At 37.8% G+C, this 20,444-nt stretch overlaps 1 protein-coding gene across 1 annotated transcript in view; it reads left to right on the top strand.

The window, feature by feature from the left end:
- Window positions 1-4,827: 4,827 nt before the first annotated feature.
- LOC128665245 (SLAM family member 5) overlaps window positions 4,828-20,444 on the top strand; it is a 316,692-nt gene continuing 301,075 nt past the window's right edge. Inside the window, exon 1 of the mRNA XM_053719918.1 lies at window positions 4,828-4,914. Coding sequence (XP_053575893.1) covers window positions 4,866-4,914 — 49 coding nt within the window. The 5' untranslated portion in view covers window positions 4,828-4,865. The remainder of the gene's footprint in view (window positions 4,915-20,444) is intronic.

Genomic DNA, 20,444 nt, shown 5'->3' with positions numbered 1-20,444 from the left:
ATTTTTTAAAATGTAACGTTCCAAAGATGGGACACCCTGTGTTACATTTCGAGGCAGATTGAATTCATGCAAATTTTTAAGGGAAATAATTAAACAATTCTATACATTAACAAACTAAGGGCTAGATTACAAGTGGTGCACATATGATTTCACAAGGGTTTTCGTGATCACTTGCACTCCGTTTAAATTGCACAGATATTACAAGTATAGCACAATTGTGATTTACGCTAGAATCATTACCACAATTTCAGAGCTGTGGTTAAATGTTTTTCCAAAATAAAAAGTGTCACAAAACACATAAAAAATACATTACAAAGAATAGTTGCACTTGCATTGCATTGGCTGTTTTAGGGACCCAGGATTTGAGAGAGACTTTGATGTGGCACCTGGCCTTGTCCTATTTGGTCAGATGCGGTAACTAACTCTTCCATTTTTGCTTTTAATCTTAAATGAAAGCTTGCAAGCGAGTGCTGGACTTCCTCTCGGCTAGATTACGAGTTTTTGTCGGTAATGGTGTGCGGTGCTAAAGCACAATTTTTCCTTACCGCTCACCTACAGTAACACTGGTATTACGGGTCTTTAGAAAACCGGCGTTAGCCGCAAAAAAGTGAGCGTAGAGCAGAATTTAGCTCCACATCTCACCTCAATACCAGTGCTGCTTATGGTAGCGGTAAGCTGGAAAAACGTGCTCATGCACGATTTCCCCATAGGAATCAATGGGGGAGAGCAAAAAAGCAGCGTTCAGCTCCTAACGCAGCCCCATTGATTCCTATGGGGAAACAAAAGTTATGTCCACACCTAACACCCTAACATGAACCCAGAGTCTAATCACCCCTAATATTACACTTATTAACCCCTAATCTGCCGTCCCCAACATCGCCAACACCTGCATAATATTATTAACCCCTAATCTGCCGCTCCGGACACCGCTGCCACCTATATTATCCCTATGAACCCCTAATCTGCTGCCCCCAACATCACCGACACATACTTTTTATTTATTAACCTCTACTCTGCCGTCCCCAATGTCGCCACCACTTAACTACACTTATTAACCCCTAATCTGCCGCCCCCAATGTCGCCGCAACTATATTAAATTTATTAAACCCTAAACCTAAGTCTAACCCTAACCCTAACACCCGTCTAACTTAAATATAATTTAAATAAATATAAATAAAATTTCTATAATTAAATAAATTAATCCTATTTAAAACTAAATACTTACCGATAAAATAAACCCTAAGCTAGCTACAATATAACTAATAGTTACAAACACTAAATTACAGAAAATAATGACAATTTTTTAAACTAATTACACCTACTCTAATCCCCCTAATAAGATAAAAAAGCCCCCCAAAATAATAAAATTCCCTACCCTATACTAAATTACAAATAGCCATTAAAAGGGCATTTTGCAGGGCATTGCCCCAAAGTAATCAGCTCTTTTACCTGTAAAAAAGAAATACAATACCCCCCCAACATTAAAACCCACCACCCACACACCCAACCCTACTCTAAAACCCACCCAATCCCCCCTTAAAAAAACCTAACACTACCCCCTTGAAGATCACCCTTCCTTGAGACGTCTTCACCCAGCCGGGCACAAGTGGACCTCCAGAGGTACAGAAGTCTTCATCCGATCCCTTAATATTAAACTTATTAACCCCTAATCTGCTGTGCCCGACATCGCCGACACCTGCATTATATTATTAACCCCTAATCTTCCGCTCCGGACACCGCTGCCACATACATTATACTAATGAACCCCTAATCTAATGCCCCCAACATCGCCGAACCCAACATTATATTTATTAACCCCTAATCTGCCTCCCCCAATGTCGCCGCCACCTACCTACAATTATTAACCCCTAATCTTCCGCCCCCACCATCGCCGCAACTATATTAAAGTTATTAACCCCTAAACCTAAGTCTAACCCTAACCCCCCCTAACTTAAATATAATTAAAATAAATCTAAATAAAATTACTATCATTAAATAAATTATTCCTATTTAAAACTAAATACTTACCTATAAAATAAACCCTAAAATAGCTACAATATAACTAATAGTTACATTGTAGCTATCTTAGGGTTTATTTTTATTTTAAAGGCAACTTTGTATTTATTTTAACTAGGTACAATAGTTATTAGTTATTAACTATTTAATAACTTCCTAGTTAAAATAAATACAAATATACCTGTAAAATAAAACCTAACCTAAGTTACAATTACACCTAACACTACACTATAATAAATTAACTAAATTAACTACGATTAATTACAATTAAATTAAATAAACTAAATTACGAAGAAAAAAAAAAAATTACAGAAAATAATAAAATAATTACAATTTTTTAAACTAATTACACCTAATCTAATCCCCCTAATAAAATAAAAAAGCCCCCCAAAATAATAAAAATCCCTACCCTATAATAAATTACAAATAGCCCTTAAAAGGGCTTTTTGCGGGGCATTGCCCCAAAGTAATCAGATCTTTAACCTGTAAAAAAAAAGACAATACCCCCCCAACATTACAACCCACCACCCACACACCCAACCCTACTCTAAAACCCACCCAATCCCCCCTTAATAAAACCAAACACTACCCCCTTGAAGATCACCCTACCTTGAGATGTCTTCACCCAACCGGGCAGAAGTGGTCCTCCAGACGGTCCGAAGTCTTCATCCTATCCGGGAAGAAGAGGTCCTCCAGACGGGCAGAAGTCTTCATCCAGGTGGCATCTTCTATCTTCATCCATCCGGAGTGGAGCGGCTCCATCTTCAAGACATCCGATGCCGAGCATCCTCTTCATTCGACGGCGACTAGAACAATGATGGGTCCTTTAAATGATGTCATCTAAGATGGTGTCCCTTCAATTCCGATTGGCTGATAGAATTCTATCAGCCAATCGGAATTAAGGTAGAAAAAATCCTATTGGCTGATCCAATCAGCCAATAGGTTTGAGCTCGCATTCTATTGGCTGTTCCAATCAGCTAATAGTATGCAAGCTCAATCCTATGGGCTGTTCTAATCAGTCCGCCCAATCAGAGCAGGCGGACAGGTTACGGAGCAGCGGTCTTTAGACCACTGCTCCATAACTTGCGTTTCTGGTGAGTCTGAAGACTCGCCAGAAACACGGGCCCTCAAGCTCCATCCGGAGCTTGATAAATGGGCCCCTAAGTGTTTGTTTAGCACAAGAGTGGGGCGTTTTTTTCCACTTTTTTATTTTCGTCATTGACTTTTATGGGGGAATAGGTTATCGCCCACGCAATATTCTAAGTTTGGCTTTTTGCACGCATCAGGTTAGCGTATGAGCAATAACTTTTTACTTTCGACTTGTAATACAAGCTCAACTCGATGCAACTTAAAGTGAATGTAAAGTTTGAGCAATGAGTGCCCGGTTTTTAATAATCCTATTAAAAACAGGGGCACTTGCATTCATCAAACTTTAAATTATACTGCTTTTGTTAAAATACTTACCTTTCCTTTCTGCAAACCACTCCAGCCCATCGCAAGCCTCTTTGTATGTCAGGAATGACGATTCTGGCATCCTCCAATCACGGCTTCCCCCCCAGGGGAATCATTGCCTAAAGCAACGCCGTGATTGGTGGAAGGCTGAATCATCATTTCTGATGTCGGCAGAGGCTTGCGACGGGCGGAGGAAGCGCTGGAGCGGCTTGCAGATAGAAAAGGTAAGTATTTTAACAAAAGCAGTGTAATTTAAAGTTTGATCAATGAAAGTGCCCCTGTTTTTAATAGGATTATTAAAAAATGGGCACTCGTTGCTCAAACTTTACATTCACTTTAAGGTACAATGTAGTGTACATCCTTTATGTGTTTTGCAGTCTGTTTTAAAGTAGCTTAATTTTTTGTTAAAATAAAAATATTTTAATATATTTTGCAATTTGAATGAAATTTTTGTAGTATTTCATAACACTATGATAATGTTTAAATTTTTAAATGTAATTATTCTAGTACACTGTCCCTTTAAACGCATAAGAGTCTGTCCCAAGTTGTGGCCTATGTATTTACATAGAGGTCACTTCTTTGTGCTATATAGCAAATGTAAAAACTCCATTCAAGATTAGCATGTTGTTTACATAAACGTATTTGTGTGCGTGCAATGTGAATATGTTTGGAACATTGTTCACACCCTCTAAAGAAATCTCTATAAATATGTTGTAATATTGTTTTTTTCATGTGTGCATGAAACTATTTCTATATTTTATTGATGTCTAAATAGTTTTTTGTTTGCAAACTACATAATGCCATGTTTAACCCTTTAAGGACACAGCTTTCAGTTTGCTCAATTGTTTTATGACGGAAAAATTCCATCATATGTCCTTAAGAGGTTAACACGTAATCATAATACACACGCACGTTTATGTAGTATTCTCCAACATGACGTTTGCTCAGTGTACACAATATTGTAGAAAATCCCCTGACAATAATATACGCTAAACCATAAATGTCAAGAGCAAGAGATGTTTCTACTTTCAACTTGTAATCCCACGCCATAAAAAACATGTGCGGGGTTCGCAATAGAAAAATCTCGTCATCGCAATTTACTGCTTTCTGTAAACACTATTTTAGACTGTAATCTAGTCTTTAATATATAAATATGAATATATATATATTATATATATATATATATATATATATATAAAAGCATGCATATGTAGCTATATATATATATATATATATATATATATATATATATATATATATATATATATATATATATATGCATGTTTTTAAAACAGCCATTGGAGGCGCCGGAACCTATTAATTAGAAAAAAAGGAAACAAACTTTGAGGAACTCACAAACGGTCTGTCAGTGCTCATGTACGGTGGATGAAATTACAATGTTATTATTTTTATTTTGGATCCCACTGATTGTTTTGCTTCCAAAAGGTAGGTACTTTAATCTGTATTATTCAGTATTTACTTTGTTTCATGTCCATGCATTGGTCCTTATCACTGACATTATACACAATAAACCACACCTTTACTTTTTAGTGCCAGGCAGATAAAGAATGGTGTTTCAATAAATGAGGGTGCTAGAATCTTAAATATTCTTTCAATACAGTGAATCAATATTCATTATTAGCATAAAAACTAAATATTTTAAACTGTTATTTGTATTTCTGTATTTAAAAAACTGTGTTACAGATCTACTAATTGCTTAACTGTTCTTTTTTTGTATTTTATAAAGCTTAGATTAAAAAAATAAACTGCTCTACAGTGATTCTAAATATGTAACTGCCAATGTATTTGTTGTAATTGCTGCTTATGATTATTTTACTCATATTTGTATGTTTGGGAAAAAAATTGTGACTGAATAGATCCATAAAGGAACAGTAACAGATACCCACTTGTGTTCTGGTAGGGACCGGGTTACTGGTTTTGGTGTTGCAGGTCACATTAATAATAAATTATTTCTCCTAACTTATGCTGTAAATTAGGTTTGAGACATTTCAATTTTTAAAAGTTTTTTTATACATATAAAAAGTGTGATATTTATGAGATGCAATTTAAGGTTGTTTCTGAATATATATATATATATATATATATATATATATATATATATATATATATATATATATATAAAAGTGGACTTTTAAAAAAAATATATATATATATATATATATATATATATATATATTTCTTTAATTTTTTTTTTTTTGTGTGTGTAGTGGCTGCATATATGAGTGTATGCAGAAATACATTTAGAAATGTAAGGAGCAGCATTACAGATATCTTGAACTTGAAGATCAGTAAATTATTTATATATATATTTCACTTGTGGTTTCTGTTTTTAACAAATTTAGACAATTTTCCATGACATTCACTCTATTGGAGTATCACAATAGCAGAACACAAACTGTTTAAATATATAGCAAGTTAATTGTATGAATATTTGTTTTATCCTTTATCCTTTTTTTAACTTTTTATTTTTATTTTTTTATATAACAATCATGACCCAAATGTTCTCAAAATAGAGGACATTATAGTTTTTTATTAAAAAAAAGTAGCATTTTTTTAAATAAAAAATAACTGCAGTTTTGGAGCTTTAAAGTTGGAGGGAATGAGGGAAAAAAACAGCATTTAAAAGTGTGTTTACATTGCCGTTTATGGGAACTGTGTGTTCCCTGTAAATATATATGTATATGCTTATATACATATATATTTATGTGTTAATATGTATATATACACATATTAACACATAACTATATATGTGTATATCAGCATATACATATATATTAACAAATTGCTGCGCTACTTACCCCCTTCGCTGTGCAAGGTTCTCATGCTGTGCTCTTGTGAGCACAATACTTCCCAGCAATGTGAACGCAAGCTCGTGTTTGCATTGCTGTGAACAAGTAACACCAGCAAACATTAGGGTGCGATGGTATTACTAAGTGAAGCGCTAATATCGCTTTTAAAAAAAAGGTATATTTAGCTCTCCACATGTAATCTGGTCCACATACGGGGATAGTGATAGAATAGATATGTTCTTAAGTGGACTCTCTGAAGCTGGAGTTAGGTTACGTGATAAGACATCATGAAACGCATGTGGCTGTGCAAATTATATTTAACTCAGAGAGTATGGAGATCAAAATATCCATATAATTCTATGTTTGCTTAAACATCCATTAAGGTTAAAGTATTTTTTAAGGGAAGTACTTCTTAGGGCTAAGCATCTGTTCAGTAGGGTGTCCATATGTATAAAACATATCAAGTACTATAAAGTAATATAACATAAGATCCTCTCTTAAAGGGCCAGTAAATACATTAGATCTGCATTATCAACAAATGCCTGATAAAAGACAATGCAATACCCCTTAGACTGAGCTTCAAATGAGTAGTAGATTTTTTCTGGCAAATTTCAAAGTTATGGCTATTTCCACTGCTCCTGTATCATGTGACAGCCATCAGCCAATCACAAATGCATATACATATAAGTCTTGCACATGCTCAGTAGGAGCTGGTGATTAAGAAAGTGTAAATATAAAGACTGTGCAGATTTTGTTAATGGAAGTAAATTGAAAAGTTGCATGATCTATCTAGTTTAATTTTTATTTCAGAGTCTATTTAAGTATATTATATTTTTAAGGAGTGTCAATTTAAAATAACATGTGCGGTACAATGTATCGTAATCTAAAACAATGTGTGAGCAAATATCACAAACTAAAAAAGAACCATATGATAATAAATAAACATACAATGACATTGGAATGAAAAAAATATAAGAACAAATCATAACCATAGAAGAGTATATTTAAAGAGCCATGTGTATAACTAGTGCATAACATACTATGTAAAGAAAATCCAACATGACAAATGTGATGCTTTGAGGAGGTGATTCCCATATAAATCTGATTTCATTATATATATATTACACCTATCAGTGAATAAGTAGTGACATCTTTCAAGGGCAATTGTATTGTTTACTAAGGGACCCATTTAACAAGCTCCGTATGGAGCTTGATGCCTCGTGTTTCTGGCGAGTCTTCAGACTCACCAGAAACAGCAGTTATGAAGCAGCGGTCACAAAGACGAATACGATCGGGTTGATTGACACCTCCCTGCTGGCGGCCGATTGGCCGCGAGTCTGCAGGGCATTGCACCAGCAGCTCTTGTGAGCTGCTGGTGCAATGCTGAAAATGGAGAGCATAAATATTCAGTCACGGTGGGAATTTGTGATTTCTTCCAATTTAAGGAGATGCCTAGCACTGTTTATGAGGGTCTGTCATAACTTGGCTTTTTTTTTTTAAATGTAATATTTTTAATTGAGGATGTTAGGCATCACAACAGCAAATAAAAAGTTTATATTAATAATGAGTCAATGATTAACATGCAATGACAGCATAATATAGGAAAATAACTGTTCTATTCAAAGTCATATATCATCAAGCATAAGAGCAACGCTTGGCTTAGCAATGAAAAAGCTGAACTATATAAATTTTAACCTCTCTTTTCGAGAACTGCTAATTCCTCTCGTTTCTCAAAAGGTCGCTCATGGACCCAATTAAAAAAAAATTACCCATAGAGGAAATATAAAGATATAAACGGTCACTTTTGAACCTTGAAATAACATTACACAATGTAACGTATAATATAGGAACCATATATGCAAATTATATAGTAATAATTGGAAAATATAAGATTTACATTTAGGGCTCTAAGGCACCTAACAGATATATAAATGTGAAGAAGACTAATTAACAAAAGCATGACATGGACCAGTTAGAAATTATACATTTTAAAGAGTAAAATTCTTATACGGTACTGTAATAGAGCCAACAACATTCTTCCAGACACCTGTGGAACTTTCCATTTTTACCTGGTGAGTAGAATATATCTTTTCTTTGTGCATAAAATGTTATAACACAGCTGTTAGCTATATAGCAGAAGAAAACTACTATTGTGCTATATTCAGTCTAACCTTGGGGGGAATGTACGTTTTTTAAAAAACACTTTCTGTAGGGTACCTGATAATCATAATCCTAATGAAGTAGGTAATAGTAGTTATTTGACCAATAGTAAGCTACCAGCTACAACCGTGACCACATATAGACTGCAGCATACAAAACTCAGGCTATAGAGTGGGGTTTACTGTAAATGAGCCTGGTTATAATCATATTACAATATCTGAATTTTAATCTGAGGTGCTTCATAGGATCAGATAGAATCAGATTGGAGGACTTTCTTATCTTGGGGGTATAAAGATGTAGTAATTGGCCTATTTTAAGTTACATGAAGACCCAGGCAAGACATTGGAAAACATTTGATATGTGTACAGTTATATATCGTATGTAGGAGTCTATAAATCCCATTTCTACTATGAAAGATAAGCTTAACATTAACAGCTACATATAGTCCTTAGCTAGAGAACAGTTAATTTCTTTTCCCCTTAGGTGTTAACTTCTATTGTGAAATAACCCATTCAGGATGGGGCTGAGCTGATCTTAACACTTCATAGGATATTCTGAAATATTAGGACCTCAGAGGGATCATGTGCTCAAAAACAAAAGAAGTATAGGTCACATAAACCCGACTAGTTAACAGAATAACAGTAGTAAAGGACATCTGAATAAACCTTGTTAACTGAAACTGGTTAACTTATGCTGAGTTTGAATCTTAATAACGTTGGGAAGTGAAAACTTGGTTTACAATGCTTAAAGGGACACTAAACCTAAAAATTTTCTTTCATGATTCAGAAAGAGAATGCACATTTAAACAACAATCCAATGTACTTCTATTATTTATTTTGCTTATTTTTTAGATATCCTTAGTTGAAGAAAAAGCAATGCACATGGGTGAGTCAATCACATGAGGCTTCTAAGTGCAGCAACCAATCAGCAGCTACTGAGCCTATCTAGATATGCTTTTCAGCAAAGAATATCAAGAGAATAAAACAAATTAGATAATAGAAGTAAATTAGAAAGTTGTTTAAAATTGCATGCTCTTTCTATATCATGAAATAAAAAATGGGTTTCATGTCCCTTTAAGATATCGTAATTCGTCACTCCATTGCTCATCATATCGTTATCCATAACATTGTCAGATTGGAGACCTAGCAAATGTCTTATATAATGATTCTCAAAAAACTAGAGTCCAAATAGTGAAAATAAAGTAACAAGCCAGCATAGGCAAGGACCGAAATTTGTGTGGTCTCTGTTCCAGAAATAATAAAGAGTTACCCCACTCCAGTTTTCATGAGAGGCATCAAGTTCAGCATGACATCTTAGGGAGATTTGTTGCTCGAGTCTCATATACAACGAAAAACTTTGTTATAGGTCCACAACCGTCTAGATCCAAAATCTCCAAACATCAATGCATCTTGCGCTTGGTTAAATAAGATCAGTGATATCTGCTGTTGCATTTTAACTGTTTCCCCAGATATATGTGTCCCTACAATCTTCCATGTTACCTCCAAGCCTACTAGTGTGTCTGTGGCATGGTCCAATTGATGAGCGACTTCTTGTGTCCATATCTTCTACTCCGGAACCTCTCTGTGCTCGACCTCTCTGCTAAGTTTTTTGAGTTTGCAGTATACATAGCACATAAAGAGGTGGATGCTGGGGCACTACAATGTCGTACCGGGTAAGTAGAACACTTTTGCTGTTAGCGTGCGAGATTTCGGCAGGCACTAGCACAGATGATGATCGGGCTGCAGACCGAAGAATGTCTATGTAGATCATCTGGTGACAATCTAAACGAGAGCTCAGGTTCTTCAAGAGAGATGTTATTAACTCCATAGTAAGATTAAAGCAGGTGCTGGATAAGTTGTAACACAAAATGGGTTATTGCAGTTAGTATAGTACTGCTCAACCTGGGTTACCGGGGGGGACGGGACCAAGATTCACAGGTTACACCTTCATCAGAACTCCTCGTGGTCTAGAACAGAGCCTGTAAGTTATACTTGCAACCAATATTGACATATCTGACACTCCAAGATTCAGTGTGTCCCAACCTGTATAACACTATTGTGGATGCTGCAAATATCTTGAGATATATGGCCGATTTCTCCTATTTCATTAAAGAGCTTCTGTTTTTGTGGCCATTTCAGCTGCTGCCTAGACATGCCCAGGGCCGGCTTAACCATGAGACTAACTGAGTCCAATGGACCCAGGCGGCATTTGACTGGGGGTGACACTTCAGTGAGTCTGTCATACTGGACAGACCACTCCTGACCTGCTCTCTTTCTCTGCCTCCTCAAACGCTTGAAGCAGTCAGCACAGCATCATCCCTTCAAAGTAATAATGCAGCACCCTTTGTCTTTATAATGCCCTTATCCTGTCCTCCCCTGTGTTGCCCTCCCCTCCCTCCAAGCAAAATGAGCTCTCCCTGCAGTGTATTCTGGGGTGCAAAAAATATATCTCAGAGTGGGAAATCTGCAGCAGCAAGTCAGTGGGACACTGCAGTGATATTTACAGCCCCTTCCCTATTGCTGCTGAAGCTATGCAGAGCCGATTTTATTACCTCCTCTTATCGGCAGTTACTTGTCTCTCTCTTATGAGGGTAGGGCAGGCAGCTGCAGACAGACAGACAAGCAAAGCGCAGGCTTTGTTAAAAGGAGAGCAGAAGGATAAAGCTGCAGATGTAGCCAGTTCCCATTTCACTCCTGAGCCATCTACAGCAGCAAGTCAGGGAGTTACTACAAGGTGAGTAGCATACTTGTGGGTCAATTAATGAAGCAGCGGGTACTGCTTCCGACCCACTCCACTTAATTTCCGTCTGAAGTGGAAGTTAAGAAGCAGCGGTCCTAAGACTGCTGTTCCTTAACTCGTCCGCCACCTCTGAGGGGGCGGACAGCAATCAGCCCGATCCAATACGATCGGGTTGATTGACACCCCCTGCTAGCAGCCGATTGGTTGCGAATCTGCAGGGGGGCGGTATTGCACCAGCAGTTCACAAGAACTGCTGGTGCAATGATAAATGCCAACAGCGTATGATGTCGGCATTTATCGATGTGCGGCGGACATGATACGCTACATCGCATCTTGTCTGTCCGCACAATAATAAATTGACCCCTTAATCTTCACAGCCCCTTACCTATTGCTGCTGGAGTTTATGCAGAGCAGAAATTATATTTCCTCTTCTTATTGCCACTGACATTTCTTGTGGCATGGGGGAAGTGCAGACAGGCAAGCAGAGTGCAAACTAAAAGGAGTGAATATTTAACTATATGCTGTCTGATCAAGCTGCATGTGTAGCCAGTTCCACTCATTGCAGTAAGAAAAGAAGCTTTTACTCTGCTTTCCTAGCTACATTAGTACACAGTACTGTCAGGCACAATAAGAGACAACAATAAAAAAGAATATGTGAGAAGGCTAACAGATGTGTGGTCTAAAGCAACTTCAAAAAGGGGTGTCTCTGCAAAAAATAAAAACAACAATAAGAGACAACACACTGTACCTGGGTTAAAGCATTAGAGGGCTAACATCTGTAGTAACATAATAGATGAGGTTGAAAAAAGACCGAAGTCCATCGAGTTCAACCTATACAAATCTAATATACTTACAAAAAAAGCTCAAGTTCAGCTTAAATTAATCCCACTAAAAAGTGACCCATTTAAAACAAGCAATCATATCCATGAATTTTGTTTCTAGCCAGAAATGTATCCAAACAATTTTTAAATATATCTAGGGTATTGACATTCACTACCTCCTTTGGTAATGAGTTCCACAATTTTATTGCTCTTAAAGTGAAAAAACATTTCCGTTGTAGGAGATTAAATCTCCTTTCCTCCAACCTTAAATTGTGCCCTTTTGTCACAAACAATTTTCTTGGAATAAACATAGCTTCTGCCATCTCTTTATATGGGCCTTGAATATATTTATATAAAGTAATCATGTCACCTCTAAAGCGCTTTTTTTCTAGAGAAAACAGACACAGTTTGGCTAGCCTCTCCTCATAGCTTAAATTCTCCATTCACCTTATTATCTTTGTGGCCCTTTTTCTAGTTCTGTAAAAGAGAAATGTGTATATGTGCGCTAACAGCTAAGGGGTAAATGACTAAATGATAATCCAAAGAACAATGTCTAAAATCAATATTTAATCAGTTTTATATGGTATTTAATCAATAATATAAATGTATAGTTCATCAAATGTATAACGGTATTAAAATAAATCCTCATATATGACCGGTCATCTAAATAAAAATAAACACATAAAACAATAAAAAATAATTGCGAATAATATCCACCTTAAAAGTTAACATGTAACCAAACTAATAAAATATATTTCATTTTACAAGCAATGAGAAAGTCAATAATCAGGGTAAACACTGCTTTCCCTTTTCTATAAGAAATATTGTCCACTAATAGCTTTAAATTGAGATCCTACCTTGTAGTGGTGTTACTAGTGAAAATTATGTTTGCTGGAGGTGTTCCTTGTTAACCCAAACGGGGTATAAGCAGATGTATAAATTTGCAGGTTATAAATAATAATCTTTCAGCATTGTTATGCACAAGTATATAAAATCAATTGAAGGAAAGTCCCAATAAAGAATCACACTCACCGGCTGTTACACCTCTGTGTGCCTACCTGGTCCCATATAAGGTTTAGCCAATCTGTTTGTGGCAAGGCACAGGTATCTGTACAGCTCCGTGTAGTTGGTGACGGCACTCGTTGCGTTGGTACTGGGAAAAATAGTTCCGTGATATTTCAAGTGTCCCTACTCTGCGCAGAGTATTTTTTGATCCGTGGGTGAAAAGTAATCCCTTTTTCAGAATCCGTTTCAATCCTCCAAATAGGCTTTTCACTTTCAATATTTCTAGCTTGTCTGGTTACCATCAATGCGTTTCGCCATTAACAATGGCTTTATCAAGATTTGCAGGTTCCTTATAAATATGTGCTTGATAGTTGATTGGTTGGATATAACAACCCTATTTCCTGTTGCCTCTTTCATAAAGGTGGAAATCTTTTAAGTCCGTGGACTGATTAGATCATCTTGTAAAAAGTCACTAAGTATTTACATTACCAATATATATATATATATATATATAACATCATAAACCTTTTTCTAGTTCTGCAATATCTTTTTTTGCGATCAGTCCCCAGAACTGCACTCCATACTCAATGTGAGGTCTTACCAGGGAAGAAGCGCATGAGACATGCGCGAAACATGTAAGTTAGTTTAAGCTGTCCTTGCTAAACTACTCTACAGATGAATAAAACTCCATTGCACTGGCTATCTATCCGGATTTGTCCTCTTTTTTTCCTTTTTTATATATATATATATATATATATATATATATATATATATATATATATATAACATCATAAACCTTTTTCTAGTTCTGCAATATCTTTTTTTGCGATCAGTCCCCAGAACTGCACTCCATACTCAATGTGAGGTCTTACCAGGGATTTATATAGTGACAGAATTATACTTTCCTTCCTTGAATCAATGCCTCTTTTAATACATGCTGGTATCTTATTAGCCTTTGAAGCCACTGCCCTGCATTGTGCATCTATCTTTAGCTTGTTATCTATTACTACTCCCAAATACCTTTCCTCCTCTGTTTGGCTAAGTCTTGCCCCATTTAAATAATACATTGCCTGCTTATTTTTACTTCCAAAATGTAGAACCTTGTATTTCCCTGTATTAAATCTCATTTTCCATTTACTTGCCCATACTTCTATTTTTTGCAGTTCCCTTTGTAATGAAAGTTCATCCTGCTCTGACCTAATGAATTTACTCAGGGCTGGTCCTAGCCATTGTGGGGCCCAAGGCAGGATGTCAAAATGGGGCCCCCTTTATCCCTGCATCCAACCCTGCCCCATCCCCGCCCAATCCCCGCCCAAACCCCACCCAATTTCCACCCCAAACCTGCCCAATATCCGTCCCCAACCCCGCCCACACCGTTTTTACAAATAAACAAAAAATGGGAGAAAAATCAATTAAGGTAATGCACAACATTTTAAATAAAAAAAAAACATATAAATCCACTAAAGTGGAGCACTATAACATTGTATATATTGCAATATACCATTTGTACTATTGGAACAATGGTTTATGTATATAATGAAGAATTATACTGACAATCGGGAACAGTTGAGTTGAACTGGGCCTTATTTTTATGTGTTTTCTTATGATAACAAGAACATTACAGAGATGCCAGGGCCGCCTCAGCAAGTGCAGGTCCCTAGGCAGAATGACAGCGCGGGCCTCTACCCAGAACAAAAAAATACTTAAAAGAAATGGGGCAATGCACTGTACCACACAAACACAGTGCCCAGATATAATACACACACAGAGATACTTATACACACATACATCCACACACTCAGACACATATACACACACAGATAGCCCGCACGCACATACAGATAGCCCCCCCCACACACACAGATATCCCCACCCACACACACACAGATAGCCCCCCACACACACACAAACACAGATAGCCCACACAAACACACACACACACACAGATAGCCCCCCCCCCACACACACAGACAGATAGCTCCCCCCTCACACACACACAGATAGCCCCCCCCCCACACACACACACAGATAGCCCCCCCCCCCCCACACACACACACACACAGATACCCCCTACACACCACACAGAGATAGCCCACATACACAGAGATAGCCAACACACACACACACAGACAGCCCACACACACACAGACAGCCCACACACACACTCTCTCTTTCTCTCACACACATTCTCTCACACAAACACACACCCTTTTGCTTTCTTACATACACACACACATTCTCTCTCACACAAATACACTTTCACTCTGTCTCACATACACACAATGCATTTTAGTGGTGGACACATTTTAGTCAAGGTCTAATTGTGAAATTTAGATTGATAATTATATAAAAGTAAATTTTATTTATCACAACAGTGTGATGTATTATTTGTGGATGTCACAGAAATCAAAGCACTTGCCATACCACAAATGAATGGTCCATGCCACAAATGTATCACAAGAAATATAGAAAAAAACAGCTTCATTAGCATCAGAAACTCTTTAAACACATATACTATAACCTTAGTCTTTGTGTTCCTCTTAGCTTGTCTCCCCAAATTACCTTATACAAATTTACTTGAAGATGATATTGCCAAGATGACATCACAGAGTGCATACTTGTATTACTCACCTTCTAATTTTGCATATGTGTATGTATATATACACATACATTATATATATATATATATATATATATATATATATAAACGGTTCTGGGTACATGCACTCTCACCACCTTTCATCAACTGCCAGGGTGCTCTCAGGGAGTATAAAGTAGCAAATGATTCAAAGCACTCACTGGTCTTCTGACAACAAACTTGAAAAAATGTATTGAGTAATGTTTCGGGACATACAGAAGAAGAGACGCTATATGTCCCGAAACGTTACTCAATAAATGTTTTCAAGTTTGATGTCAGAAGACCAGTGAGTGCTTTGAATCATTTGCTACTATATATATATATATATATATATATATATATATATATGTATATACATACATACGTATAATATATATATATATATATATATATATATATATATATATATATATATGTGTGTGTGTGTGTGTGTGTGTACTGCAGATGTTTTATAACAAATAAACAACAAAGCTGTACGCAGAGTTTAATAAATTATGTAAATCACTTCTGACGTTTTAAAATTCATCTATGTGCTTTGTTTTCTCAGTTTAAATAGGAGGTGCTGTTCTCTCATTCAATCTGCTGCTCACCACATGTATTTAGCACTACTATGTCACTATCTGCTGCACATAATCTTCTGCTCACCACATGTATTTAGCACTGCTATTTCACTATATGCTGCACAATGTACAATACTCTCTTCAATCTGCTGCTCACCACATGTATTTAGCACTGCTATGTCACTATCTACTGCACAATGTACAATACTCTTTTCAATCTGTTGCTCACAACATGTATTTAGCACTGCTATGTTACTATCTGCTGCACATTTTACAATACTCTCTTCAATCTGCTGCTCACCACATGTATTTAGCACTGCTATATCACTATCTGCTGCACATTTTACAATACTCTCTTCAATCTGCTGCTCACCACATGTATTTAGCACTGCTTTGTCACTATCTGCTGTACAATGTACAATACTCTCTACAATCTTCTGCTGACCACATGTATTTAGCACTGCTATGTCACTATCTGCTGCAGAAGGTATAATACTCTATCCAGTGTGATGCTCACCACTTGTATTTAGCACTGCTATGTCACTATCTGCGGCAGAAGGTGCAATACTCTCTCCAGTGTGATGCTCACCACATGTATTTAGCACTCCTATGTCACTATCTGCTGCAGAAGGTACAATACTCTCTCCAGTGTGATGCTCACCACATGTATTTAGCACTGCTATGTCACTATCTGCTGCACAAGGTACAATACTCTCTCCCCAGTGTGATGCTCACTACTTTTATTTAGCACTGCTTTGTCCCTATCTGCTGCACAATGTAGAATACTCTCTACTATCTTCTGCTCACCACATGTATTTATCACTGCTATGTCACTATCTGCTGCAGAAGGTACAATACTCTCCCCAGTGTGATGCTCACCACATGTATTTAGCACTGATATGTAACTATCTGCTGCACAAGGTACAATACTCTCTCCAGTGTGATGCTCACCACATGTATTTAGCACTGATATGTCACTATCTGCTGCACAAGGTACAATACTCTCTCCCCAGTGTGCTGCTCACCACATGTATTTAGCACTGCTATGTCACTTTCTGCTGCAGAAGGTATAATAATTTATACAGTGTGCTGCTCTCCACATGTATTTAGCACTGCTATGTCACTATCTGCTGCACAATGTACACTACTCTCTCCAGTGTACTGCTCATCCCATGTATTTAGCACTGCTATGTCACTATCTGCTGCACAATGCACAATACTCTCTCCAGTGTGCTGCTCACCCCATGTATTTAGCACTGCTATGTCACTATCTGCTGCACAATGTACAATACTCTCTCCAGTGTGCTGCTCACCACATGTATTTAGCACTGCTATGTCACTATCTGCTGCACAAAGTACAATACTCTCTTCAATCTGATGCTCACCACATGTATTTAGCACTGCTATGTCACTATCTGCTGCACAAGGTTGACTATTCTCTCCAGTGTGATGCTCGACAATTGTATTTAGCACTGTTATGTCACTATCTACTGCACATTTTACAATACTCTCTCCAATGTGATGCTCACCACATTTTTTTAGCACTTCTGTGTCACTGGAACTCACTGAGAAACAAGCAGAGTAGAAAAGGAGGGGAGGGAATGAAAGCTAATCCTGCATACGTCTGCACTAGATGTGTTTTCAGCTTCTCCCATGTACAGTTTACCCTAGCTTACCTTCCATACTGCAGGAATAGTAGTTCTCCACTGACTAGTACATGGGATAAGCTGAAAACACATCTAGTGCGGCTGTATGCAGGATTTGCTTTCATTTCCTCCCCTCCTTTTCTACTCTGCTTGTTTCTCAGTGAGCTCCAGTGAGTATTGTAAAATGTGCAGTAGATAGTGACATAGCAGTGCTAAATAAAAGTGGTGAGCATCACACTGGAGAGAGTATTGTACCTTCTGCAGCAGATAGTGACATAGCAGTGCTAAATACATGTGGCGAGCATCACAACGAAGAGAGTATTATACCTTGTGCAGCAGATAGTGACATAGCAGTGCTAAATACAAGTCGTGAGAATCACACTGGAGAGAGTATTGTGCCTTGTGCAGCAGATAGTGACATAGCAGTGCTAAATAAATGTGGTGAGCATCACACTGGAGAGAGTATTGCACATTGTGCAGCAGAAAGTGACACAGCAGTGCTAAATACAAGTGGTGAGCATCACACTGGAGAGAGTAATGTACATTGTGCAGCACATAGTGACATAGCAGTGCTAAATACAAGTGGTGAGCATCACACTATAGAGAGTATTGTACATTGGGCAGCAGATAGTGACATAGCAGTGCTAAATACATGTAGTGAGCATCAGATTGAAGAGAGTATTGTACCTTGTGCAGCAGATAGTGACATAGCAGTGCTAAATACATGTGATGAGCAGCACACTGGAGAGAGTATTGTACATTGTCCAGCAGATAGTGACATAGCAGTGCTAAATACAAGTGGTGAGCATCACACTGGAGAGAGTATTATACCTTCTGCAGCAGATAGTGACATAACAGTGCTAAATACATGTGGTGAGGCTAGCTACATGCTACATCTGACCTCCTGGCCAGTCCCTGACTACTCTACTCATTGTCTCCTCTGCTGCTCTGCGTCCTCCTCCTCTTGGTCCCAGTCCCACACACATTGAGCACATTATCAATAATAATGATCTCATGTTGATGTCCTGTTTTACTTTTACGTTGGCACTGTATCTTTTCCTTCTTTTAATCTCTGGGCCTTTATTCCTCTATTTATTCTTTATCTACATTGGCCAGAAGCATAAAATATAAAAAAAAAAAAAAAATACAAGCTGGCTGGCAACCCTATCCCTGGCTTGACTTTTCCATTACTATACCTAATTCACTGCCATATGGTCATAATACAGCAGATCTGACGCACAGTTATAGGCAGCAGGAATGTGCAGAGGTGCTGTGTGGTCTCAGCTTCTGTCACAGTAGATTGGAAGTTGAGGTGTGCCAGTTCTATGGACTAAAATATATATATATATGGTCTGGGCATATTTCACTTTTTTGACCTGTTAAAAGATACTACAATATAGTCCCCTACTATCTGTGTGTAACATTGTTACTGAACAGCTGACATTACAAACATGACTCTGCAGATACCCAGTACACAATGGGAGAATGTTATCTGTACACCACATGCTGCACTTGCATGCAGTATATTGATTTAGGGTAATTAATGCAAATCCCCTCAGGGGTTTTCTTATTTTGGTTGTTATTCCATTATATACTGATTAATGCTCCATCTAGAGAACGGAGATTTAAAGAATTAATAACTGATGTAATTACTCACTATTTAAACATCATAGAAGCATCTGAATTGCACCAGCTTGCTTCTTTAAAGGTACCATTTTATGCCCCTCCCTCCTAGTAAGGGCACCGCCATTTTGGTACCTATGTTACAGAACCATGTTAATTCCTTTAGATATTATCTGAGAACTGACACAGTCTCTAGTCCCACTCACCTGTCTGACACAGTGGGGGGTAGTTATCAAGCCGTCTACTTTACCTGCCTTCGCCGGTCCAATACGCCCGCCTAAGCTCGCCAACCATCGCCGCCGCGGACCTTCAAAATTTCGCCTAAGTTATCAAAAAAGCTGTCAAAAAGCCGCGCACCAAGTACGGGGCGATGAGCAGCGGACTGTGAGAGTTATCACTCATCCGATCTCGCTGCTCTTCGGCTTTTTCACAGCTTTATTGATACCCCTGTCACTAAGCACCCACACTAACTACACTGTTCTACCCCCTATACCAACGCCCCCGGAGCCCCCCACAACTAAATAAAGTTATTAACCCCTAAACCGCCGCTCCTAGACCCCGCCGCAACTATAATAAATGTATTAACCCCTAAACCGCCGCTCCCGGACACCGCCGCCACATACATTATACCTAGTAACCCCTATCCTGCCCCCCCTATACCGCCGCCACCTATAATAAAGTTATTAACCCCTATCCTGCGGATCCCGGACCTCGCCGCAACTAAATAAATAGTTTAACCCCTAAACCGCCGCTCCCGGACCCCGCCGCAACCTATATTAAACTTATTAACCCCTAATCTGCCCCCCCTACACCGGCGCCACCTATAATAAATTTATTAACCCCTATCCTGCCTCCCCCTACACCGCCGCCACTGTAATAAAATTATTAACCCCTAAACCTAAGTCTAACACTAACCCTAACACCCCCCTAACTTAAATATTAATTAAATACATCTAAATAATATTTCTCTTATT

The sequence above is a fragment of the Bombina bombina genome, chromosome 1 (genome assembly GCF_027579735.1).
Source record: "Bombina bombina isolate aBomBom1 chromosome 1, aBomBom1.pri, whole genome shotgun sequence".
In the NCBI taxonomy this organism is placed as follows: Eukaryota; Metazoa; Chordata; class Amphibia; order Anura; family Bombinatoridae; genus Bombina; species Bombina bombina.
Note: the sequence above shows the minus strand (reverse complement) of the source record. Positions and strands in the feature narration are given on the sequence as shown.